Here is a 27,841-nt window from a genome sequence, read left to right as displayed (position 1 = left end):
GAACCCAGAGGGGAACACTACCCCTGCTCATGACTCCACCCCCATTCCCCCCACCATCACACCCACTCCAGTTACAGGTTCCGCCCCCCACTCCCAGCTCTACACCCACACCAGATCCCAGCCCTGCCGAGTTTTCACCATCCTCCCCCAGACCTCCCCCTCACTGAGGACGAACGATCAGTCCTCAGCAAAGGACTCCCTTCCACCCCCACTCCGTCCACACATCAATGAATTTAATACATGCTGTGACGTCGAACAATTCTTCTGTCGCCTCCGCCTCCGAGCTTACTTTCACAATCAGGACTCCCGCCCATCTTCAGAGGACCCCTTCGTCCACCTCCAACACACTGCATCCACCTGGACACCCCGCGCTGGCCTATTATCAGCCCTCGACCTCTTCATTTCCAACTGCCGCCAGGACATTAACCGCTTCAACCTGTCTACCTCCCTCCCCTACTCCAACCTCTCACCCTCACAACGCGCAGCCCTCCAATCCCTCTGCTCCAATCCCAACCTCACCATCAAGCCAGCGGATAAAGGGGGCGCAGTGGTAGTCTGGAGCACTGACCTCTACATCGCTGACGCCAAACGTCAATTCGAGGACATCTCTTCCTACTGTCCCCTCGACCATGACCCCACCCCCCCATCACCAAACCATCATCTCCCAGACCATACAGAACCTCATCACCTCAGGAGATCTCCCACCCACAGCTTCCAACCTCATAGTCCGGGAACCCCGCACTGCCCGGTTCTACCTCCTCCCCAAGATCCACAAGCCTGACCACCCTGGCCGACCCATTGTCTCAGCATGCTCCTGCCCCACTGAACTCATTTCTACCTACCTCGACACTGTCCTATCCTCCCAGTCCAGGAACTCCCCACATACGTTCGAGACACCACCCACGCCCTCCACCTCCTCCAAGACTTCCGTTTCCCTGGCCCCCAACGCCTCATCTTCACCATGGATATCCAATCCCTCTACACCTCCATCCGCCATGACCAGGGCCTCCAAGCCCTCCGTTTTTTCCTCTCCAGACGCCCCCAACAGTACCCTTCCACCGACACTCATTCATTTGGCTGAACTGGTCCTCACCCTTCACAATTTCTCCTTTGAATCCTCCCACTTCCTCCAGACCAAAGGGGTAGCCATGGGCACACGTATGGGCCCCAGCTTTGCCCGTCTCTTTGTTGGCTACATAGAGCAGTTAATCTTCCGTAATTACACTGGCACCACTCCCCACCTCTTCCTCCGCTAGATTCCTGATGAAGGGCTTTTGCCCGAAATGTCGATTTCGAAGCTCTTTGGATGCTGCCTGAACTGCTGTGCTCTTCCAGCACCACTAATCCACAATTGGATATCTTGCCTTTTGCAAGATTCCACAGTATTTTACTTTAAGTAAAAAAAGGAATTTATTTAAATACAATGAAAGTAAAGTTATGCCATTCAAAAAAACTTCCTGGTGCAGTGAACAAAAATTACTTTGGACGCGACAAACTTAAAACGCAGGAGTAAACACTAGGCTCATGTGCCCTTTTGTTAAATGACCCATACTTTTTACAGTGTACTTTAAGTACAAGATGAACATTGCCACAGGAAATCAGGAAAACACTGTACCTGAGGACTGGTCTTCTAAACTAGCCAGTGACAACAGCCTTTCATCTTCCAACAAACTAGCTAGACTGTCGCTGTATCGTCTTATTCCCAAATCATCATCCATTTGTTTTGTAGCAGGGATGGTTCCAGGGTCCTTTGTGCCATCAACCTAATGACATAAAAGTCAACTATTACAAATTCAGGATAAGATACAAGTGTGAAATGTTGCACAATTTGCTCTGACAAACTGGCTATCTTGCTCATTGAACACGCAAACCCATGTTTTAAATAGCCAAATTAGATGCACGTAAAGCCATTAACATTTCATCAAGTATACTGTTATTATTGACCCAGCTAGTCAGATTGCAGCATTGAAAACCAGCTTTATAGTGAGGGAAAAAAAAACAACTTATTCTATTTGTTTACTATGCTGGTCAGTCACTGAACATATTCCATACAAGATTGCCATTGTACTACCAAAGGATCAATGAAGTTTATTACACAAAGAGTGTACAAAACTATTTTACACTACACAACTATTTTCTTATAAGTGTCAGAAATAGATACCAAGCTCTTGCACTCGATAAAACTTAGAAATACAAAACACCTCAACGGAAGTTGCATCCAACTTCCACTAGTGTTCTATATATAATAGGCACAACTACACTTCACCTTTCTTGCAAACTTTTGCATTCACTCAATGCTATTTTTGGTTAATGTCTCATCTTAAACCCTTTAAAAATGTCTATCAATTTATTCGCTCCTTAGCTTTGATTACTTTGGAGAACGCTAACTGCACTATTCTTACAAGCCTTTTCACTCTGACCCGGTTCTTCCTTGGAAAGAAACCTGTGCTTATCAATCTTATGACTTTCTGAAGGCAGCATTTTTTTTTCCCTGTTTGTCTCGCTGTATCATAGAACACATTGTTGATGGGCCACAGACCATTATTTTCTCCTCTTCCTAGCCCTAAAGTGCAGAACTGTTGCTAGTGTGGTTTTATTTGCAGTCACATAAAATGTAAACAGCTTTCCAGACAACCTAATACCACTCAAAATAAAAAGAAACTAAAATTATGTCCTGCTCTTAGCTTTCAACATAGAAATACAAAATCCAGGCTATGCATGGATCTGATGAATTGAAATAAAACAATGACAAATGAAAAGGTCAATAAGAGAGAACAAATGCTAAAACATGATAACCATTCTCTCAGTATTCTTGATCCATCTGATCCAGTTCTGTATCAACTTCAAGCACAGCTGGCTTACCTAATGAAAAAAGTTCTCTATCAATGTTCAGCCTGTCCCAAGTCTTTCATGGTAGTTACACTTGGAAACATTAATTGAATCTCTGGTCACCATACATAAATTCCCACGTTGAAAGTCTGATACCTACACTCGTGAGATATCATTTCCTCTAGTTAAACACTGTAAAGATCGTAACTTTGAGGTTATTTTGTCAGTTTTATTTTGGAAAGAGATTTTAAAGCAGAGGCGTCAAGGAGTCCATCAGAACCACTAGAGTAAAGTAAACAACTTTCAAGTTCTTAGGATATTTTTAAAAAACAACAAAAAAAAAAAGAGTTGGAACCACAGAAGGATGCCTGTGTGGAAACTAATCTCTTATTTATAATCACAAATCAAAGCTTTTGGGTTTAAGTAAAATAGGCACCAACTACTTCTCACATTTGCTTTGCTTCAAGTTTTTAAATAAGGAGATTATGCTTTAGTTATGAAAGGGCACAGATGACACCACATCACAGAACTACATACATTCATACAGCATAGGCAACGGTCCAACGAATCTACACCATTATTACTGCTAAAGGTGTGCTAATCACAATTTCTTGCACTTGTCCCATATCCTTGAATATTATTATGACATTTGATGTACTCGCCCAAATATTTGTCAAAAAAAAAAGGTTCCAAAGTGTCCAGCCTCCACCACCTTCTCAGACAGTGCATTGCAGATTCCCACCACTCACTGAGTGAATCAGTTTTATCCCCCAAAATCCCCACTGACTCTCCTGCCTCTTATCCTAAAGATGTCTTCTTGTGATTTGACCCCTCAACCATTGGGCATAGTTGTTCCCTATTCATCTCATCCATTGCCTCAATCTTACTCCTTCAGCGTTCTCTGCTCTAAAGAGAGCAATCCCAACCTATCTAGTCTCTCCTTTTTACTCAATTGTTCCATTCCAGGCAACAGCTTGGTGAACCTCCTCTGTACTCCAGGAATCAAAAAGTAGCCTTACAGTACTGGTCATCATATTTTAAAGGAAGCATGTAAATGCATTAGAAGTAGTTCAGAGAATGTTTAGGAGACTAATACCTGGAATGAGTGAATTCTTACGATTAAAGATTGTGCGGTGTAGGTTTATATCTACTGGAGGTTAACAGCAAGAAGCACCTTTCTGATAGGCCATTTCCCCAAAACAAGTTCAAGTGCCCAAAGAACTCATGCATTAAAATCAGCTCCACCCTCCTATTTCTTTCAGAGTTATTTCACTGGAATGTCAAAGGTTGACATTATAGGAAGTTTATAAAATCATGCAGGACATAGATAGGGAAAATATATTTTGCTATTCACCTTAAGTTAGGAGAGTTCAAAACTAGAGGCACTAATTTTTTTTGAAAGGAGAGAAGAGAAAGATTTAAAAGGGAGCTGAGGGGGAGCAACTTTTTCCACAGAGGGTGGTTCATATGTGGAATAAACTGCCAGAAGTAATGTTGGATGCAGGTACAGTTTCAACATTTAAAAGATATTTGGATTGTTACAGAGGGATATGGGCCAAACACAGGCAAATGGAACTAGTTTAGTTTGGGAAACCTAGTCAGCATGGACAATTTGGACTGAAGGGTCTGTTTTTGTGCTGTAGGACTGATTGGTGGGGCCCTAGACAAACTTGGAAATTATTACCTGCAAGACACATATCAACTTCGGTTTGAATTAAGTTTAGCTGAACAAAACACTCAACTTTGATTGCAAATACCTTATTTGTTTTCTCATTATCAGTCAAACAATCCAGAGGGGAGATCTCTGCGAAAAAAAAAGGAAGCAGTTCATTTAAAAGAAAAAAAATGCTTAACAAATAACCAGTATTTTGAATCAGCTGGCAACAATGGTTTGCAACAGCTGTCTCCACTTGCTCCAAGAGATAGCAGTGGATCATCATCTTTAGGTGCTTGCAACCTGCCTAGCAGTGTTTCACAATGCCAATAGTTACTGAAGCACTTGTATACAACTGTACCTTAGTTAGTACAGGTAACTTCGCAGGCCACTTCAACAGTTATAGTGGCAATTGTGTTGGTGGGGAAAAATCACCTACAATGACAACAGATTTCTTTTGATAAAGACAGTGGTGAAGCAATTTTTATTCTCCACTTCCTGACTTTAATCTCAACATTTTAAAAAAATGATTCTCATGCCACATATTCACACAAATGTTTAGTTAGTTATATTGTTGCCCACTTAGAAGTGTGGATTTCCAATACGCAATTAATAAAGTTCATTTGAAATTGACCAAAATACATTTCTCTTTTAATTCAGATCCAAAACTATTACAGTGGCACAGTCAACTTCAACTAATTTTTTGATCATTTAAATCCAATACTTATTTTCAAGAGAACTGTATGCACTTATTAGTTTGTCAAACTAAAATCTGATGGCTAACTTTGAGATATTCAGAATTCGTGCACATGCATACCATCCAGCTTGCCAACAGAAAATGTTTCCAATTTGCTATCTTGTCCATTGTTATACTGCCCTGGTAACGCGTGTTGCAGATTTCCTTTTGAAGGCAAAGAACCAAATTCATCCAAGAACTTTTCCATCACATCAGGAATACAGTGAGCATCAAGGAAGTCATCAACATGTTCCCTGCAAAAATAGATTTTTTTTAAAAAGTATGTTTTTATTGAAATACAAATATTACAAATACAAAGAAAGAACACAAAAATAGTAAAAAACCCAAACCCACCAGACAGAAATAGAATAATAAAAAACCATCTAACTATTTAACTAAATAAATAATAACCAACAAACTAATAGATAGTCATAACTCAACTCAGCCAAACAAAATGCTCACGCATTCACAGTTCCGCCTCAAATACCTGTGTCCAGGTATTCCAAAAAGGACTGCCAAATCTTAAACAAATTCGCAGTTTTGTGGTGTACCATACTTGTGAGAAAATCAAAGGGGATATGGTCCATAACAAGTCTGCTGCCAACCTGCCAGGTGGGGGCAGGAATACCCAATCTAGCAAGATATTCTTTCTTGCACAGAAACTGAGGATGTTGAAAAGTTTTTTTTCTTCTTATGTGCACCTGCAGGGAACACAACAGGCAAGCTGAGAGGAGGAGAGATAGGGTCCTTCTCTACCCTTATAGCCAAAATCCTTTCCATTGCACCCACCACAGCACTTCGGTATATTTGAAGCCTACCACAGGACCAGAGACAATGGATAAAAGTGCCTGTACAAACCGTGCACTTGGGACATTTTGAAAATACTCCTGGCTTAAATTTTAACAAACAGTCCAGAGCCAAGTGGACCCTGTGGAGAACCTTCAAGCTGTAAAGCATGGGTCCTATTGCAAATTGATATCTTTCTTGTGTTTTCCCAAATATCCTCCCACGCCTCTGAGACCTCAACACCCAGCTCACTTCCCCCACACCCTGCAGAGTCTATCTAACTTGTCTGAGGGGGCACCCCCCAAATGATGAGGTAAAGTGTTGACTGAAAGTGTACTCTTAGCACGGAGCTCCCTCCTCTGTCAGATTTGTAGGGTTTAGTCAAATTTTAGTCTTTTTCAAATAAAATCCCGAACTTAAAAACAAAGCCAATGAGGTCCCTATTAGATAGCTCTTATTTCCGTGCTAACTGATCAAAGAACTTCATTGTGTCACCCTCAAGTAAATCATCCATGCAAGACACACCCCTAGTGCCGAATGTTTGAATCCTGAATTTATCATCCCCGGTTGAAAACCCAGCATACCCATTATAGGTGTAAGAGAAGATGTTTTACCAATATTGCCTTCCCTCTGCTGAATTGCCCTCCATATTTCAACAGTATTGATAACTATTAGGTTATAATCTTCTCGAACAAAGTGAGGACTGCAGATGCTGGCGATCAGAGCTGAAAATGTGTTACTGGAAAAGCGCAGGTCAGGCAGCATCCAAGGAGCAGGAGAATCAACGTTTCGGGCATGAGCCCTTCTTCAGGCATTCCTGAAGAAGGGCTCATGGCAGAAACATCGATTCTCCTGCTCCTTGGATGCTGCCTGACCTGCTGCGCTTTTCCAGCAACACATTTTCAACTATTATGTTATGGCAATATTCCCTAACTATCCTCATTTTGTCCAAAAACAGCAAGCTAGTAAGGGGGCACTTTGTCTGGGAGGTTTCGATATCTAATCATATTGAAAGGAGGGTTCCCACAAGCCCAAATCACTCACGTGGGATAGATGTGAGCATAGTTGGTAGCTTTTAATGTCTGGGAGATCCACTTCCCCCAGTCTGAGAGGCATTTGCCGTTTAGCTAATTTAATGAGGGGGATGCTGACAATGCCAAATAAAAGAGCTAAACCAGCCAGCCATTCAGTCTCCTGAATGTTTGCTTATTGAAAATCAGGGGGAGCATCAATATAGGGTATAACAAAAAGGGAAAGAATATGAATCTTATTAAGCGCCTCCCATCTTTGAAGGTCTTGTTTAATTTTGTGAATTAATTGAACAAAATTAGCTTTGAACAGCAAATCCAGAACTGTAGTATAAATATGCCCAAATGTACAAACCCCACTATGACCACTTAAATGGGAATCGATATTCACCATCAAGACCTAGCACATTCATAAGGCCACCCATAGGCATAGCCTCTGATTTTGCAAGATTAAACTTATACCCCGAAAAAGGTGCCAGATGCACTGATGCATTGTATCAGGCAAGACACTGAAACTGCTGGATTTGACAAAAAAAAGACGAGATTAGGACATCATCCACGTAATCTTAGATAATTTTGACCCCACTTCTGGAGCAGATATACTGGGATCCCGATGACTGGCCTCCACCAATGGTTCAATCACCAATGTAAAAAAGTGGCGAAAGGGGACAGCTCTGCTGGCTGTCCCTAAAACGTAAGTGTTAAAATTGCTGGATTGCACCCCATTGGCGATAACCACAGTGAGAGGTTCACTGTAGAGAACCTTTACACACCTCAAAGACTTGACCGAAGCCAAACCACTCCAGAGTATAGAAAAAGTATGGTTAGTCAACTCTGCCAAATGCCTTCTCTGTATCTAGAGAAATCACCAATCCCTATATTGACTTTTGTTGACATGCTTGAATTACATTAAGCAGCCTCCTAACATTATTGGAGGATCTAAGGCCCTTAATGAAGCCCATCTGATCCTCTAACAATAGAAGGTAACAGTCTCCAACCTTAACGCAAGAGAGGATTTTAAAGTCCACATTTAAAAGCGAAATGGGCCTGTATGAAGCACAGACCTCCGGGACCTTCCCTTTAAGAATAAGGGAAATATTGGCCTCTCTCAGAGTTGACAGGAGACAATCATAACTGTATGAGTCATTAAACATGTTGAGAAAAAAAAAGATAGAACTTTAACAGAAAATGCAGTAGTTGAGGTTCCAGCATTCTAGTTATTAAAATTTGCCAACTTAAAATAATCAAAACATCTTGAATTCATCTCCTGTCAGTCAATTCATTCTAACATGTAACTACCAAAACAATTTAAAAAGTTACTACACAAGATAAGTTAATGTACACCTTATTGACGGAATGAATTTTCAAAATACACCACCTCTATTTTGGTCCCCTTTATTCACCGTGCATGCTATATCCTCAAAAAGGAGGACTAACAACTTTTTGATGTTCCTTTCAATAATAAAATAATTTTTTTTTTAAAAAATCACTGACTCTACCTGATTAAGAGATTTTCTAAAAGGGCTTGCTAATACACCCTCAATCTCATTTGGAAATTTTCCAGCTCCTGACGTTCCCAACTTTCCATCTCTCCTATCTTGAGATGTTAGATTTCAATTCACCAGATCCTTTAAACATTTAAAATATGCTCCAAGCTCTGGCATCCCATTACTAAACATCTCTACTCTCATTTTAAGATAGCCCTTAAAAACCTAACTGTTTCTCTATCATCAACACAACATCATCTTCTACAGTTAATGTTTCCCAAAACTGGAAAATTACCAAATACTTACAACTCATCTTTAAAACTAAGTGCAAACTTTTGACAGGTTTCAGAGTTCGAAACATTAGATGGATGTGCATCTACTGTAGAAAACCTTCCTTCTTCCAAGTATGAAGATTGAACATCTGGTGGTCTACAAGAAATTACAAAATAAAAATTAAATTTGCTTAAACTGCTATTGCACAATCTCAAAAGGTAAAAAGTTAATCGGAATCACACTTGCAGCATTTAATTCCCAAAAAAGGTGTTGCCATCCTGTGCATTATTTCACACAGCATTGACTCAAAAGACTAAGGTTCCACTGTGTCAACTCAATACTTGGTACCCTCAGCCTTGACCTCAGGACAAGTTCTACCAAGAAATATAGCTCTCCTACAAATCTTAAGCATCTTCTTGAATGTGCTGCAATCCACTTTGTGAGCCACCTGAAATGATAGCCAAAGATTCATCAATGACAAGACTCAAAAGTTCCCAAATCTTCTGGAATGTCAGGAGCATTTTTACTGGAGTGTTGTCAGCTCTTCGATTAGAATTCTCTGAATGAAGAAAAAATAAATGCACAAAGTTATGTAGCTCACCTCTTCCCGGAATCAGATTTATCTTTAGCAACTGTTGAAGCAGCCATAGGCAGTCCAAAATTTGATGAGACAGTGACATTTTCTAGCATTTCGCTGCTATTGCCCCTCTCAGATTGCAACAGAAAGCTTGGAAATGTTTCATCCTCCAGATTTCTGACACTTTCCATTTTACAAGCGTTTGATCTACAGCTACAAAAAAGATTTAAGTAAATAAATTTTAGTAAAACAAGCAACTTGAATACATCATGACTATTCCGGTTCAAACTTGGTTCTGCCACAAAATACATATTCAAGTCGGAACATCAATGATTCAAGCGCTGCGATATGCATTTCTTTAGAACTGCCATACTATTTGATGTGCCATTTTACAGATAAATTGTTAGTTTAAAAAAAAAGGCTTTAGATTAAGAGAGGAAAAAAACGTCATATTCAAAATATGAACAATACCAACACAAATTCCTTTTAGGATTGAAGCACAGATCACCTTGAATACACATTTGGTAATACATGGATAAGTCATTACAGTACTACAAATTTGATTTATTGCTAGAAAAACTTTGAATAACCTATGTGACAAAGCTTTTGTTGCACTCATTAAGGAGAAAAACCAACATTTATATTACATGGAGAAAGTGCGCTGATTGGTTGGCAAATAGATTCTAATTGGTAGAGAGGCTGATGGAGAATGGACCAGATAATCATGAATGACCATTAACAGTTAACCTGCCTGCTATAAAATTTAAAACCAGGCTTATTGGGCTCATAGGGAAATGATAGAGATAGCTGTTCAGGCCAGGAAGCCTGGGTTCAAGTCCTACCTACTCCAAAAGTTGGGAAGCAGCACTTCTGAACAAGTTGATTAGGAAAATATTAATACCAGGCAGGTTACTTCTGGGTCATATCTCAGTTAAATGCCTGGACCACTGTATAGCTGTCATTGCCAGTAATATAAAAGAAAATTGCAAGGCTTTTTTTAAAAAAAATTATATATAAAGTAAAAGAGAAGGAAGGAAGAGGGGATATTGGACTGGTGGAAAATGAGACTGGAGAAGGAATGAATGAGGAACAAAGAAGTAGCAGAAGAACTTAATAGATACTTGGCATTAGAATTCACAGGGAAGACACTAGAACTTCATAACAATAGAGCGGCCGAGGACCACCACTAAGGAGAAGGTACTGGGGAAGCGGAAAGATCAGGTGGGTACATCACTTGAACCAGATGGATGACACTCCAGAAGTTCTGAAGAAGATTGTAGAGGATTTCGTGCTAAACTTTCAGGAATCAAATGGAGTCAGAAAGGGTGCCAGCAACTGGAGAATGGCGAATGCAATCTACGGGAGGGAGACAGAGACATTAAACTATTGGTTGATTAGCCTGACCTCAGCCATTACTAAGATTTGAGAGTCCATTACAATGGATTATATTGCAAAGTATGACCATTCTAGTCTGACCTTGGAAGCTAAGCACACTTTAGCCTGGTTAGTAGTTGGATGGGAGTGCGCCTGGGAATACCAGGTGCATAGGCTGGAAGGCCCTTCTTGTCCCTAACCCTGACATATGTTCAAGTCCTGTCTACATCAGTGGTGTGTCATAACATCTCTGAACATATTGATTGACAAAATAAAAGTAAATTAAAAACAAACAAAAGAGTTTACTTGAAAGTGCATGGTAAAATAGGGCAGAGTCAGAAGGTTTCACCAAGAAGTGGTCATGTCTGACAAATCTGTTAGAATTCTTTGAGGTAACAAACTACATAGATAATGGTGAGCAAGTGTACGTGATCTATTTGGGCTTTCAGAAGACCTTGGACAGGTTTCCACACAGGAACGCTGAAATTCATATGCCCATATTACCCAGTGTGTTTGGCTTAAGGGCTGCATCAAGTACGTGACAAACACCAATCGTATTGTAACTGCACAGTAACAGCATAATAAGTTCATAAAATGTGGAGCATAATAAAAAGCAGAACAACTTTTTAAGTTACAAATATTGAATGACCTAAATACATTGCCTAAAACAGGTGGAAGGAGAAGATAATGCATTATTTCAAAAGGAAACCAGATGGGCACATGAGATGTAAACCTAGGGGGCTACAAGATAGAGTGGAGATTAGAACAGATTAGTCAACAGATCACCATCTTGGATTCGTTGAGCCAAACTACCATCTCCTGTGCAAGGACTCTAAAATGTCAATGATATACCAGATATCTTAGAAACATTGACAGACGAGATATTGAAGAGCTAGTTGCCTAATGGAAATATTTGAACTAGGGCTCAAGTTTTAGGATAACGCAAACAGGTAATTGAAGACATATTCCTTCACTCAAAGGGTTGCAAATCTTCAGACTTCTTTATTCAGAGCTGCAAATGTTCAGTGGTGGGTACTCAAAAAAGCCAAGATTAATAACTCTTCAAATTCCCTGAGGGGCCAAAAAATTAATAGGAATAGAATGAGAAATCGGGGTGAAATAAGTGGCCAGCCATGATCTTGTTGAATGACTGAGCAAGCCAGAGGCTGAAATGACTGACTCAACTTCAAATTAAGTTTTTGTTTCGTTTTAAAACGAAATGAAGCAAGTTGGACCCCTGGTCAATCACAATCAAGGTTCAAAAGACTAGGCAACAAGAATAACTTCATATTGTTGTGTTCAGTTATTCCATACAACTTTCAAAAACTGACTGCAAGAATCAAAGTCACAGCATTGTACTTGGCAAAATAACCTCAAAGAAGTGGTTGCATTTTATACAAATGCTGGAATAATCGACTCAAAATTAAAAAAAAGAGGATCAATCATTCTTTTGCTACCTGCACTAATTAATTACAGCAGTTTATATTAATTGCCTTTCATGCAAGTATCTGATGTAAACCTTGATACATTCATTATTAGTATTTTTAGGGAATTAGTTTTTGTTTAAAAAAAATCCTCTGGCAACACGTGCCTCAGGCTTCATCATCTTGTCTTTTCCCCTCATTGCAACAACTTACTCCATCCAGAGGAATATCATTCCTACTTTAAATGTAAATTCAAACATTTATAACTCAAAAGCAGTCCATTCAACCTCATTGTCAGTCTAGACACAAAGATCTGACTTACACTAAATCCCATTTTTGAGCTCATGGTCTGCAGTCTTAGAGGCGAAGGTGACTATCTGAATACCATAGAGAGATTCTAACTCAACCATCCTTTCTGGCAAGGAGTTCCAGACTTTCACCACCCTCAGTGACTGAATGTCTCGTCAATTGTCCTCTTAGCCTTCCTTAACCTTAAAATCTATACTCTCTGGCTACTGACCCCTCTACTAATGCAAAAGGTAACGTCCCTGTTTTTTTAATCCACCTTAAGCCCCTCAATCTTGTGCACCTCTCCCAGGTGCCCTCACAAACTTTACGGCTCCAAAGAGGAAAACACCACCAGCCTATCCGATCTTCCCTCAGCACAGACTCAGTCTAGGTGGCATTCTGGTAATCTCTGCACCCTCTCTCATGCAATCTCATCCTACCAACAATGTTGTGGTCAGAACAGCATACAGAACTCCAGTTACAGCCCAAGGCAGTTTTAGAATAACCACCATGCCCTTGTATTCTATGCCTCAGTGAATAAAGGCAATTACCTCTTGACTTCTGAACAAGCTTTTCTACCACTCTGGTAGCTTCATGGGTCTGTACATATGTACAAAGTCGTTTTGATTTTCAGTACTTTGTCAGGTATATCATTCAATATAATTCTTTGCCTTGTTAGACTTCCCCAAGTTAATACTTCATTTCTCAAGGTTGGATTATATTTGCCACTGCTCTGCCCAAATGACGAGTTAATTGATATCCTCTGCTGCTATTAACTATCCTCCCACACTACCAACTGGTGTGTCATTATTGATCATAAATGCAGAGGTTAAGTCCAAATCATAAATGATCAAGCATAAACAAGCACTAAGCCCTGCTGCACCCCACTGGAAATAGACTTCTAAGTCTAAGAAAAATCCCTCTACCAACTCCCTCTACTTCCTACCTCATCTAATTTCAGATCCAACCAGGCACACTACCTTGAATCCCACGGGTTAATTCTTGACTGGTCTGCATAAAGAACCTTATGAAAAGCCTTGCTGAAGTCTACATACACGAGAAATGCTGATTAACATTCTTGGTTACTTTTTCAAAAAAGCTGACTTAAGTTGTCAAACAGGACTCCCTTAAATCCATACTGACTACGCCCGATTAATCTGTCTTTTTCCAAGAGCACATGTATACTATTCAACAGACTTCCTTTTGTAACTTACCCACCACCAAGACTGATTGGCCTGCAATTTCCTCACTGACCCCTTACTCCCTTTCTATTTAAAATAAAATAATAGGACAAAATTCACAGCCCTCTGCCAACTCACCTGTGGCCAGAGGGGATTTGAAAATTACTGCCAGGGCCCGACATCATCTCCACTGCTTCCCTGTACAGCATGGGATACATTTAGCAGGAGCCTAATTATCCACTTGAGGCATATATCAGCTCGTACTTCCAGAGTGTTGATTTCTAACATTGCACAGTCCTCCACCCTGATGTCTATACCGATGTCAGTTTTCATTGTGAAGACTGATGCAAAACTTAATGTGCACATAAAAGATTACCTCTATGGCCTTTAAAAGGTTCCTAATCATTCTCTTGCTCTTTATGGAATTCAAAAAACATCCCTTCAGGTTTCCCTTCATTCTACCAGCCAATGCTTCATTTTTGCTTTCCTAATTTTTGCAAGCTCCCCCTACAGTATAAGAACTTTACAGATTCTATTAGGCCTTCTACCTGCCATAAGCTTCCCTTTTCTTAATGCCAACCTTTCAGCCTCTTGACATCCTGGAGTCTTCAGCCTATGCCCTTTGTCTTTATAGGAAAGAGCACTGCCCGGCATGCTCACTATTTGCTCCTTGAATGTCTCCCACTACTGACAGTTTTTAGTGTACAAGTAGCTATTTGCAGTCCACTTGTGCCAAATCATATCATTTTGGTAAAATTAGCCTTCCCTTGTTCAGAAATTTATATTCATAACCCCCATATTACACCTTTCCATAATAATCCTAAATCTCACTAAGTTTAGTCACCATCTCCAAAGACTCGAGAGATGTTCAGGGCTAATTTGATCTGCTGACCTGCAGGAAATTGGATGTCCTGAGGCTGGGGGGGAAAAGTCTGTCTTACAGGTAGAATGAGGAATTTACATTTCCACCTCTTGCCATTCAGAGCCATTTGCACAGCCATTTCTTAGTTATTCAGAGTGAATTTACATTGTCATCATCTCCTATTCAAAAAAAAAATCAATAAACATTGGAGTTGGAATTTTGATTGCTCCCTATAATTTTAAAAAATGATTCACAATAGATTTGACCATTAAGGGATGACTTAAATTACATTGTTTCTGGAGATGATTAGGTCACTGCATTGAGTGGCATGTGACTGTGAGGGAATGGTTGGGGGTTATCTTGTGGGCATTACTGGCTGCGATGTAAAGATTTTGTACAAGGACAGACTGTTTCCTTTGTTCAGAAAAATCCCTTGACATGGCTTCGCAAGCATTATGAAGTCTATTAAAGGACTTCTCCAGAAAGCTTGCACTGAACTTGTCTAATAAAATTTTGGTTGTTCACAGAAGTTGGCGTGTTGCAGTTGCTTCAAGTCTGTAAGGATCTCAAGCACCAGTCTACCATCAGCCTAGGCCTATTGCTGAGTATTAGGACATAACCACCCTCTCATTTATTGGGTTTTCTACATATTGGCTAAAATAAAAGTTCTCTTGGTTAAAGTTTAAAGAATGTTGTTCCCTCTCTACCTTGTACACAAGCTATTCCTGTTAACATCTGGACTGTGAAAAGCCACTGTCTCATTATTCTTATTCTCTCCAGTCTGTAACCTGATGACATATTTGATTCTCACTGATGCGCAGGAATCTATAGTACAGATCAGCAGCATTTCATAGAATCCCAACTGTGTGGAAACTGGCCATTTGGCCCAATGAGTCCACATCAAACCTCCGAAGAGTAACCCACTCAGACCCATTCCCCTAATACTCTACATTTTCCCTAATGCACCTAGCCTACACATCCCTGACCACTCTGGACAATTTGGCACTGAGTCGAGTGTGGGGTGCTGGAAAAGCACAGCAGGTCAAGCAGCACCGGAGGAGCAGGAAATCAGCGTTTCAAGCAAAAGCCCTTCATCAGCAATGAGGCTGGGAGCTTCGGGGTGAAGAGATAAATGGGAGGAGGGCGGTGAAGGTAGCTGAGGGGGCAATGGGTGGATGAAGGTGGGGCTAACGACAATAGGTCGGAGGGGAGGGTGGAGCGGATAGGTCGGAAGGAAGACAGGCAGGTAGTACCAGGTCATGAAGGCAGTGCTGAGCTGGAAGTTTGGAACTGGGGATAAGGTCGGGGGAGGGAAAATGAGGAAACTGGTGAAATCCACTTTGATGCCAGGGCGTTGGAGGGTCCTGAGGCAGAAGATGAGACATTCTTCCTCCAGGTGTCAGGTGGTTAGGGAGTGGCGATGGAGGAGACCCAGGACCTGCTGTCCTTGGCACAGTAGGAGGGGGAAGTGAAGTGTTCAACCACATGACGGTGGGGCTGGTTGGTGTGGGTGCCCCGGAGATGTTCTCTGAAGCACTCCATGAGTAAGCAATTTAGCACAGCCAATTCACCTAACCTTTGGACTGTGGGAGGAAACCAGAGCATGAAGAGGAAACCCACGCACACACACAGGAGTATGCGCAAACTCCATATAGAGTTGCCGGAGGCTGGAATCGAACGTGGGTCTGTGGCACTGAGAGGCTGTGCTAACCATTAAGCCACTGTGCCACCACAGTGTTTTCTACTCCGACCCACATGATCTCTTAACAGTTTTCCTCTTTCAGATGCTGAAATGACCAGAGCCTTCTTTCCAGTTCTGACAACTTGAACATCTCTTACACAAACTCTCATCACATGGACACTTCATTTCAGTCTAGCAGATCGGTTAAAGTTTGCTCTCCTAGACTGAAATCCTTATTTTTCCTGCTGAAACAAAAACTGGATTCTTCTGAAATGAACTCAAACCAGATTACCAGTGATGTATCACTTGTTTTTCTGTCATAAACTCAACTTAAAACACTTCAATAAACATCAGAGGTACAGGACTAGGCACATTTTCAGAAAGTGATGTATTTCAGTCACTTTTCCAAATTATTTGCTGACCTCAAAAATTTAACCTTTACAGAACTGAAGCCAAACTCCGGCTAACACCATTTAGAAAATCTGAATTCCCTAGCAATAACAAACTATACACCTTGGTTATATGAGTCTCCAACTCTCAACCTTCAGACTTAATGATGCAACAAGTGCCACATGCCGTTATGGCCGGTCCAACATTTACAAGAAAGAAATCAGTTCTAAGACAAAAAAAAAAGACCAATTGCCCATACAATACAAAACAAATTCAGCATAATAGAACATATTACACACAATGCAGATTATTGAAGCAAATAGTTTTGAGGAGGTTGATTTCTCATTTACTTCCCTCCCATTTCCCACAAATGCAGGCGTGAACTTAAAATTTCATTTATCTTGCCCATTTCTATAAACACAACCTTCTATCTTCCTCACATCCCATCAGTAGTTGTGTTGCCTGAAAACCTAACAATTTGGAATACAATTGAAATTCTTCATACAGACAGACACTCTGCAAGTGCAGGTTACCAATAGGAGATAGATATAACAAACATTACAATAGCCACATACAGCATGCATTATACCTCACTCACGATAGGTTCATGACTTTAACCAGCCAAATTTATTCTCATGCTTTAAGTAATTACTTCATTTTCATTTGTTTCCCGAGTGAAAATGACCTGAATATTACAACAATCTTGTGAAGACAGCATGCTGCTCACAAATTGCATGCCTACAACTAAATTTCAGTCAATCATTCATTGGCTGTAATGTACGGAGGTATCTACATAAATGCCACACTTCATTTTTTTCAACATTCCCACTTCCAAGACCTTGGTTAATACCAATATTTTTAGAATAGTCGTTTGGGGAGTCTTACTTTGTTGTGGGAATGTGTATAGTGTATGAGCAGGTAGGGAAAGAGTCAAGTTTGAGTTTTGTGAAATAAGAGGTTCCGCTGAGCATGACTCAGATCAGATTAGAACTTGTAGTTAACAATGGGGTGCTGTAGGAAAGGGTAATGGGTTAACAAGGTGAAAAGTATTTATTATGTGAAGCCAATTATTCATTGTGTAACAACAGATGGCTTAATCTTTACTACTGACACTTGCTGATTGTAATGGTTACCCAATCAACATGTATGTTGCCTTATCTGAATGCTCCTCCTTGTAAAATGACGATATAATTAATTAAGAAACTGCTGCTTGAGAGAGAAGACGGAGAACTCATGGACAATTGTTCTCCCTCCCTCCAGGGCCTGGAATAAAGATGAAGTAGGTAAAACTATACTGTGTCTCTGAGCATTTTGCTTCGACTGAGGCGGGAAACAGGACGACAATATCTACGCCAATGCTGTCACCCCATTTCCCACCTCAGTTGAAGCAAAACACAATGAATAACTTGTGACAGCATCATGTTGAAGAGTTTACACAAAGTTTTTTTCCTAATACAAATACAGCCTATTCTAGGAAAGTGACAAGGACAGAAGGAGCTCATGCTAAGTTTCAAGGAAATAAAGGGAGGCTGGATGGCCTTAAGATAAAGATACAAGGCATTACGGGCAACATATTAGCATGGATAGAGGATTGCTTTCTGTTGGTTCACCAAAGAGTGGAAATAAATGGTGGACAGCAATCGCATTCTGGTTGGCAGCAACTAGCGATGTGCCTCAAAGATCAGTGATGGGACCACAATTATTCATAATTTACATAAATGATTTGGAGTTGGGGGAAACCACATGCAGTGTGTCAAAGTTTGCCAATGACACTAAGATGAGTGGCAGAGCAAAGTGTGCAGAGGACTGAAACTTTGAACAGGGTAAAGGTCTGGCAAATGGAGTACAATGTTAATAAATGTGAAGTCATCCATTTTAGTAGGAGTAACAGTAAAAAGGACATTACTTAAATGGTAAGAAATTGTAGCATGTTGCTGTGCAGAGGGACCTGGATGCCCTTACGTATGAATCACAGAAGGTTGGTTTGCAGGTATAACAGGTTATTAAGAAAGCATATGGAAATTTGACCTTCATTGCTGAAGGGATTGAATTTAAAAGCGGAGAAATTATGTTGCGGCTGTGGACTTCTGGTGAGGCCATACCTGGAGTAGCATGTGCAGGTTTGGTCTCCTTGAGAAAGGATGTACTGCCACCCGAGGAGGTGGACTAGATTGATTCTGGAGTTGAGGGAGTTGGCTTATGAGGAGAGATCGAGTACACTAGGATTATATTCATGGGAATTTAGAATCGGGGGGGGGGGATTTTTTAGAAACATAAAATTATGAAGGGAATAGATCAGATAGTAGCAGAAACAGCCTCTCTACTTCTACATAAAACTAGGACAAGAGGGCACAGCCTCAAGATCAGGGGGAGCAGATTTAGGACCGAATTGAGAAGGAATGTCTTCACCTAGAAGACTGCGACTTGATAGAATTCCCTGCTAAGTGGTTAAGGCTTCCTCAGTTAATGTTTTTAAAGCCAAAATAATTCCTTTTACTGTTCAAAAAATTAAGGGTTATGGTGAGAGAGCAGGTAAGTGGAGCTGAGGCCACGAAAAGGTCAGCCATGATCTTACTGAATGGCAGAGCAGGCTCGAAGGGCCTGACGGCCTACTCCTGTTCCTAGTTCTTAAGTTCTTAGTATCAACACTAAGAGTATTATATGAAAGACAGATTAGTTAAGGATGTGGAATTGTAGTGGCATTGCCATCACAGACTTGGTTGAGGGAGAAGAGCTGACGACTCAACATTTCAGGATATCGGATCTTCAAGCAGGACAGGGTAGGGTATAAATGAGGTAGTGTCACATTATCAATGAGTCAGCTACTGTAGTAAGGAGGGATGATAATTTTGGAAGGGTTTTCAAATGAGACTGAGGGTACAATTTAAAACTTTTTTTAAAAAAGGGTTCAGTCACACTGCTTGACATGTGTTTTAGCCCCACTTAGCCAGCAATAGAGGAACAGATATGCAATTTAGTGAGATATGTAAAAACAATAATAGTGTAATTATGTTCAGGATTTCAACTTCCCCAACATTAATTGGGATATCCATAGCATCAAGAGCTTACAGGGGGCCTATTGCTTGAAATATATTTGGGAGAGCTTTTACATCAACATGGAGAAGGTCAACAAGGGACAATTCAATGCTAACGTGAATTCCAGAGAACAAGGTCAGAAAAGTCTTCAAGGCGGTAGTGGGACAGCATTTTAATACAAGCTACTTCAACACCGTACATTTTAAAAGGTTGTTTTAAAAAAAGAGAGAAGGATGTTTTGCATTTGGTGGTAGGACTTTTAAGACTGCATTAAAATAAAGCAGAATCTGACCAAATTAGACTGGGAACAGCCACTTCGGATACATCTACAGCTGATCGCTGAGGCATTCAAAATGAAATTGGCAAGAGAATGAAATATAGTCGTCACAAGCTCAGAGGACCCTGACTATCTATAAATATTCAGGATGGGAAAACTTTCTGGCTGTAACAGCTGCTCCTTTTTTGAAGTATTTTAGGCGCTGGAGGTGATTTCCTCAAATTTCAGGAGCAACAATTACTGTTTTATATGCTGTTGCATTGTTTTGGAACTTTGGAGAATAAAAAAAAGTCAAAACAACAGCAGTTTTAAAAAGGGACAAGGACAGACAAAGGAAGCACATGATGAGGTCAGTGCAGGAGAGAAAGAGGGAAAGAAACTGGCACTGCCTTTGCTGTTTCAATTCATGTATCGCTGGACATCAGAGTGCATCTGGGAAAATTAAACAGTGAAATTCACAATTGATCTTGGAGGAACTGTTGGGTGAAGTTCACAGCACAGAAGCAGCGAAGTTAATTGTTGTTTTAAGAGTGATCTGCAGAAAGTCTGCAGTAGTGAGTAGATGGGTTCTTTCTTGATTATATGTTTTTGGAGATATGTCTCTTGATCAAACTTAAAATATAAACCATAACTATTAATTTCACCTGGGGCAGAGTTTTTAGAGGAATAAGACGGTGTTATTTTCTGGGTCTGTAGATTGTGAAGAAGCAAAAATGGCCTTTCGTAGAGTGATATGTGCTTCTTGTCAGATGTGGGAGTGAGTTTAAAAGAGAGTTTAAGGGTTATAGCAGATTATATCTGCCATAAATGCTGTTGGTTAAGGATCTTATCAGATCGAATGGATCGGTTGGACAGACAGTTGGAAGCAATGAGGAATTGACAACAACAACAGTATGTGATGGACGGCAAGTATAGGAAGGGGGAAAAGTCTCAGACACCATCACATAGATAGGTTAACTCCAGGAAAGGTAAGAGAGGTAGTGCAGGAGCCTTCTGTGGCTATACCCATTTCAAACAAGGATGCTGTTTTGGAAAATGTAGGGGGTGATGGATTCTCAGGGGAATGTAGCACGAACAGCCAAGTATCTGGTATTGAGACCGGCTCTAATGCAACGAGGGGTACATCGGGTTCCAAGAGATCAATTGTGTTAGGAGATTCTCTAGTCCGAGGTATAGACAGACGTTTCTGTGGCCAACAGCAAAAAATCAGAACAGTGTGTTGCTTCCCTAGTGCCAGGATCAAGGATGTCTCAGAGAGGATGCAGAATGTTCTCACAGAGGAAGAGGGACCAGCAAGATGTCATTGTCCACACTGGAACCAATGACATAGGAAGGGAAAAGGTTGAGTGTCCAAAGGGAGATTCGACTATTATGCAGGAATTTAAAAAGGGAGGTCCTCGAGAGTAGTAATATCTGGAATACTCCTGGTGCTACTCGCTAGTGAGGGCAGGAACAGGAGGATAGAGCAGATGGACGCACTGCTGAGGAGCTGGTGTATGGGAGAAGGATTCATATTTTTGGATCTTTGGAATCTCTTTTGGGGTAGAAGTGACTTCTACAAGGAGGATGGATTGCACTTAAATTGGAAGGGGACTAATATACTGGCAGGGAAATTTGCTAGAGGTGCTTGGGAGGATTTAAACCAGTAAGGTGGGGGGATGGGATTTAGGGAGATTGTGAGGAAAGAGGTCAATCTGAGACTGATACAGTTGAGAACAGAAGAGAGTCAAGCAGTCAGGGCACGCAGGGACAAGGTAGGACTAATAAATTAAACTGCATTTATTTCAATACAAGGGGCTTAACAGGGAACGCAGATGAACTCAGGGTATGGTTAGGAACATGGGACTGGGATATCATAGCAATTACAGAGACATGGCTCAGGGATGGACAGGACTGGCAGCTTAATGCTCCAGAATACAAATGCAACAGGAAGGAGAGAAAGGGAGGCAAGAGAGGAGGGGGAGTGGCATTTTTGATAAGGGATAGCATTACAGCTGTGCTGAGGGAAGATATTCCTGGAAATACATCCAGGGAAGTTACTTGGGTGGAACTGAGAAATAAGAAAGGGATGATTACCTTATTAGGATTGTATTATAGACCTCCTAATAGTCAGAGGGAAATTGAGAAACAAACTTGTAAGGAGATCTCAGCTATCTGTAAGAATAATAGGGTGATTACGGTAGGGGGATTTTAACTTTCCAAACATAGACTGGAACTGCCATTGTGTTAAGGGTTTAGATGGGGAGGAATTTGTTAAGTGTGTACAAGAACATTTTCTGATTCAGTATATGGATGTACCTACGAGAGAAGATGCAAAACCTGACCTCCTCTTGGGAAGTAAGGCAGGGCAGGTGACTGAGGTGTCAGTGGGGGAGCACTTTGGGTCCAGTGACCATAATTCTACTGGATTTAAAATAGCGATAGAAAAGAATAGACCAGATCTAAAAGCTGAAGTTCTATTTGGAGAAACACCAATTTTGACAGTATTAGACAAGAACTTGCAAAAGCTGATTGGAGGCAGACTTCGCAGGTAAAGGGACGGCTGGAAATGGGAAGCCTTCAGAAATTAGAGAACAAGAATCCACAGAAAGTATATTCCTGTCAGGGTGAAAGGAAAGGTTAGTAGGTATTGGGAATGCTGGATGACTAAAGAAATTGAGGGTTTGGTTAAGAAAAAGAAGGAAGAATGTGTAAGGTATAGACAGGATAGATCAAGTGAACCCTTAGAAGAGTATAAAGGCAGTAGGAGTATAGTTAAGAGGGAAATAAGGAGGGCAAAAAGGGGACATGAGATAACTTTGGCAAATAGGGGTAAGGAGAATCCAAAGGGTTTTTACAAATATATTAAGGACAAAAGGGTAATTAGGGAGAGAATAGGGCCCCTCAAATATCAGCAAGGCAGCCTTTGTGTGGAGCCACAGAAAATGGGGGAGATACTAAATGAATATTTTGCATCAGTATTTACTGTGGAAAAGGATATGGAAGATATACACTGTAGGGAAGTAGATAGTGACACCTTGCAAAATGTCCAAATTACAGGGGAGAAAGTGCTGGATGTCTTGAAACACAAAGGTGGATAAATCCCCAGGACCTGATCAGGTGTACCCCAGAACTCTGTGGGAAGCTAGAGAAGTGATTGCTGGGCCTCTTGCTGAGATATTTGTATCATAGATAGTCACAGGTGAGGTGCCAGAAGATTGGAGGTTGGCTAACGTGGTGCCACTATTTAACAAGTGTGGTAAGGACAAGCCAGGGAACTATAGACTAGTGAGCTTGACATCGGTGGTGGGCAAGTTGTTGGAGGGAATCCTGAGGGACAGGATGTACATGTATTTGGAAAGGCAAGGACTGATTAGGGATAGTCAACATGGGTAATCATGTCTCACAAACTTGATTGAGTTTTTTGAGGAAGTAACAAAGAGGATTGATGAGGGCAGAGTAGTAGACGTGATCGATATGGACTTCAGTAAGGCATTTGACAAGGTTCCCTATGGGAGACTGATTAGCAAGGTAGATCTCACGGAACACAAGGAGTACTAGCCATTTGGATACAGAACTGGCTCAAAAGATAGAAGACAGAGGGTGGTGGTGGAGAGTTGTTTTTCAGACTGCAACCTGTGACCAGTGGAGTGCCACAAGGATCGGTACTGGGTCCACTACTTTTTGTCATTAACATAAATGATTTGGATGCAAGCATAAGAGGTACAGTTAGTAAGCTTGCAGATGACACCAAAATTAGAGGTGTTGTGGACAGCGAATGGGCTGAGAAGTGGCAGATGGAGTTTAATTCAGATAAATGCGAGGTGCTGCATTTTGGGAAAACAAATCTTAACAGGACGCATACACTTAATGGTAAGGTCCTCGGGAGTGTTGCTGAACAGAGACCTTGGAGTGCAGGTTCATAGCTCCTTGAAAGTGTCCACTACACCTCCAATTTTGGTATCATCTGCAAACTTACTAACTGTAGATAGGATAGTGAAGGTGGCGTTTGGTATGCTTTCCTTTATTGGTCAGAGTATTGAGTACAAGAGTTGGGAGGTCATATTGCAGCTGTACAGGACATTGGTTAGGCCACTGTTGGAATGCTGCGTGCAATTCTGGTCTCCTTCATATCGGAAAGATGTTGTGAAATTTGAAAGGGCTCAGTAAAGATTTACAAGGATGTTGCCAGAGTTGGAGGATTTGAACAATAGGGAGAGGCTGAACAGGCTTTTTTTTTTAAAGATTAGATTCCCTACAGTGTGGAAACAGGTCTTTCGGCCCAACAAGTCCACACCAACCCTCTGAAGAGCAACCCACCCAGACCCATTCCCTAAACTATATTTACCCCTGACTAATGCAGAGCTGAAAATGTGTTGCTGAAAAAGCGCAGGCAGCCTCCAAGGAGCAGAAGAATCGACATTTCGGGCATGAGCCCTTCTTCAGGAATGCTGTCTTGGTTGCTGCCTGACCTGCTGCGCTTTTCCAGCAACACATTTTCAGCTCTGATCTCCAGCATCTGCAGTCCTTTCTCCCTGACTAATGCACCCAACACTATGGGTAATTTATCACAGCCAATTCAACTAACCTGCATGTCTTTGGACTGTGGGGAGAAAATCAGAGCACCTGGATTAAACCCACGCAGACACTGGGAGAATTTGCAAATTCCACGCAGACAGTCGCCCGCACCAGGAATTGAACCCGGGTCCCTGGCGCTGAGAGGCAGCAGTGCTAACCACAGAGCCACCGTGCCGTCCCCCGGGGCTGTTTTCCCTGGAGCATCGGAGGCTGAGGGGTGACATTATAGAGGTTTACAAAATTATGAGGGGCATGGATAGGGTAAGTAGACAAAGTCTTTTCCCTGGGGTCAGGGAGTCCAGAACTAGAGAGCATAGGTTTAGGGTGAGAGGGGAAAGATATAAAAGAGACCTAAGGGGCAACAGTTTCACACACAGGGTGGTAAGTGTATGGAATGAGCTGCCAGAGGAAATGGTGGAGGCTGGTACAATTGCAACATTTAAGAGGCATTTGGATGGGTATATGAATAGGAAGGGTTTGGAGGGATATGGGCTGGGTGCTGGCAGGTGGGACTAAATTGGGTTGGACCGAAGGGTCTGTTTCCATGCTGTACATCTCTGACTGAACAAGAAAGGAAAGAGACTTAACAGCACAAAGGTAGCAAATCAAAAAGGCACTAGTGCTGCATAGAATGCATAGGGATGGGGAGAGAAAGTAACTCAAAGCATGAAAAAAAAACACTGATAACAATATCTTGGGATTCTCCCTAAACTTTCTATTGGTAGATCAAGGGAAAGTGGATAAGCAGAGAAAGAGGAGGACTGATTAGGGGCCAAAGGAGCGATCAGTGTGTGGAGCAAGAAGACACTGGTAGAGTGTTAGATGAGTAGTTCACATCAGGCTTTATTCAGGAGAATTAGAATGTTGGTACAAAATTCAGGATTAAGAACTGAGAGGTCTGGAGCAGTCTGACATAAGCAGCAAAACATTATTGGAGGTTATAGCAGGTTTAAAGATGGACAAATACCAGGTTATATCTCATGCTGCTGTTAGAGACAAGGGAAGAAATTACAGCAGCCCTGACCCAAATTTTTAATTAGCCTCCAGCCACAGAGGAGGTACCAGAGGACTGGAAGGTAACTCATGTGGTTCCACTTTTCATGAGTGATGTTTGAGATAAGCCAGGGAATTACAGAGCAGTTAGTCTCACAGTAGAAGAAAAACTATTTGAGAAAGTTCTGAAGGGGAGAACTAATCTCTATTTAAACACGTATAGTTTGATCAGAGTTAGCCAGTACTGTAACTACTTTGAGGGAGGGAGGTCATGCCCAACAAATGAGGTAATAATTTTGAGGAGGTGAACAGGTGAGAAGCTGAGAATAAGACAACTGATATTGAAGATGGTAAGCAGCTGTTAGTGACTGAGGACCAGCATCCAGTGGGACCACAGGGACCTATGCTGGGTCTCACATTGTTTGTACCATATGTATGAAGAAAAACAACATTAAAGAAAAACATGGGGAGATAAGTTAGTTTGTGGATGACATGAAAATTAACCAGGTGGTTAACAGTTAAGAAGGTGGTCTTAGGTTACAGGACAGAAGGCAGATTAGTGGCAGATGGAATTTAACCCTGATGAATGTGAAATGATGCACTTTGTAAACAGTAACATGACATGGGATTATGGAATGAATGGCAGGACATTTGGAAGCTCAGAGGTATCATGAGTGCTTGTCCACAGGTCCCCCAGAAGGCAACAAGGTAGTATAATCGAGTAGTTAAGAGCTGCTTATAGAACACTCGTATATATCTTTAGTTAGGTCACATTTCAAGTACTGAGTACAGTTGTGGTCGCAGGCTACAGGAAGGATGTGATTGCACTAGAGGAGCTTTAGAGATTCACCAGGACATACCTAGAATAGTGTAATTTAGCAACAAGAGAGGTGCTGGATCAGCTCAGCTTGAGGCAAAATCTTTTCACCTAGAGTACGGTAAGAATGTGAAACACACTGTCTATGAGAGTAGTTGTAGCAAGAAATTTCACAACTGTTAAAAGTACTTGGATGAAAACTTGAAATGCCATAACATTCAAGACTACAAGCCAAGTGCTGGGAAGTGAAACATGTAGATTCTTACAATAATTTTTGTTGGTGAAAATTAAGTATTCTGAGGGTTCTCCTCAGTACTATCGAATTCCATAAATACAAGTTGTGGCTGTTATCAGTAGCATTAAGTCTAATTCTTAACCTCCCATAATTTGACATCTACCATATCAAAATTTTTTAAAAAGGCAACATACTTTGCATGGTGTAGTTAAGAGTAATGTGTTGATGGAATTTTACACCAGAGGTTGAAACTACACATCCTACTGCTTAAAAACTATTAGGGAGTTTAAATGTTAAAAAGTGATATTTGAATCATGCAGCATTACTTTCACAATTAAGGATTCATCAATGAACACAATTTTTATACATTCCTTCAATTTCAGCATGTCTACTGCACGCCATATACTGTAAATAGAATTGTGAGGAGCAAGTTCAGTGACACTATGCTGCTCTTTGTAAGAGGAATTTAGTCAGTCCCCAGCCCCTTCCATCTCTCTCTCTCTCTCTCCACAATGTTTGTCTCCTCTCAAGAATTCAGAATCCCTTTTGAAGATTCGTACTGAATTTATTTATGCAACACAACGTGCACTCCAGATCCTAAACGTGAATATGAAAAGTTTCAACAAATTGCAAATGCAGTTACTTTTGCCATCTAATGCGCAACTTCAGAAACAAGGGGATGCAACGCAAAACTTTTTCAACAGATTGACTGAGGTGGAATAAAGCAGGTTAATACATCGAGTGCCAGTGAAACCCGATCAAAAACCTTGAAGCAGCTCGGGGAATACTCACCCTACATTGAAAATGTAGATACGTGCAGCAATAATGAGTCTCTAAATAACGGACTGGATTCTACCGGCCAGCCACTTTTTACCGTTTAGGCCCAGTCCAACAACGTCCGCGGGTACTCAACATCCAAAGCCCAAAGGGGGCGGGGTTTTAATCCACGCGCTTGCGCCGCCACCCCAGTTCTACCCCTCCCTCCCTCCCCCCCCGGTCCCAGAGCAACAGGATGTTCCCGCCCCCCTTCCTCGATCAAAGGGATTTTTTTCCCCCCCACCGCCCGCTGTGAAGGCGCGAGAATCCTTCCAGCTGGCTGTCTCGTTGCTCGGGCTGGAGACGGTTTGAATTCGAACGAGGGCGGCCGTTATTGGCGCGCGCGGCCGCCTAACCGCCAAAACAGTCAGCCCACACGTGGAATAGCCTTCGTCATCAGGCACCAGACCCGCCGCTGAAAATGTTCAACAAAAAGTGTTTGATCGTGGAATTGAACATGTTCGCAGCTGCGACTGAACCCATTCAAGGGAGTAGGGGGCGGCAGGCCTCAGGCCCGAAATGCTAACCTCTTTTTCTGTC

At 41.4% G+C, this 27,841-nt stretch overlaps 1 protein-coding gene across 5 annotated transcripts in view; it reads right to left on the bottom strand.

The window, feature by feature from the left end:
- The window catches only part of cep192 (centrosomal protein 192), a 190,073-nt gene extending 162,652 nt beyond the window's left edge, over positions 1-27,421 (bottom strand). For all 5 annotated transcript variants that reach the window (XM_072569797.1, XM_072569801.1, XM_072569799.1 and 2 more), the window contains exons 1-6: positions 27,278-27,421; positions 9,395-9,583; positions 8,827-8,949; positions 5,301-5,473; positions 4,587-4,633; positions 1,616-1,763 (exon numbers count right to left, since the gene is read on the bottom strand). In XM_072569797.1, the coding sequence (XP_072425898.1) occupies positions 1,616-1,763; positions 4,587-4,633; positions 5,301-5,473; positions 8,827-8,949; positions 9,395-9,561 (658 nt within the window). In that variant the 5' untranslated portion in view covers positions 9,562-9,583; positions 27,278-27,421. The remainder of the gene's footprint in view (positions 1-1,615; positions 1,764-4,586; positions 4,634-5,300; positions 5,474-8,826; positions 8,950-9,394; positions 9,584-27,277) is intronic.
- Positions 27,422-27,841: the final 420 nt, after the last annotated feature.

Source organism: Chiloscyllium punctatum, chromosome 5, assembly GCF_047496795.1.
Source record: "Chiloscyllium punctatum isolate Juve2018m chromosome 5, sChiPun1.3, whole genome shotgun sequence".
NCBI lineage: Eukaryota > Metazoa > Chordata > Chondrichthyes > Orectolobiformes > Hemiscylliidae > Chiloscyllium > Chiloscyllium punctatum.
Note: the sequence above shows the minus strand (reverse complement) of the source record. Positions and strands in the feature narration are given on the sequence as shown.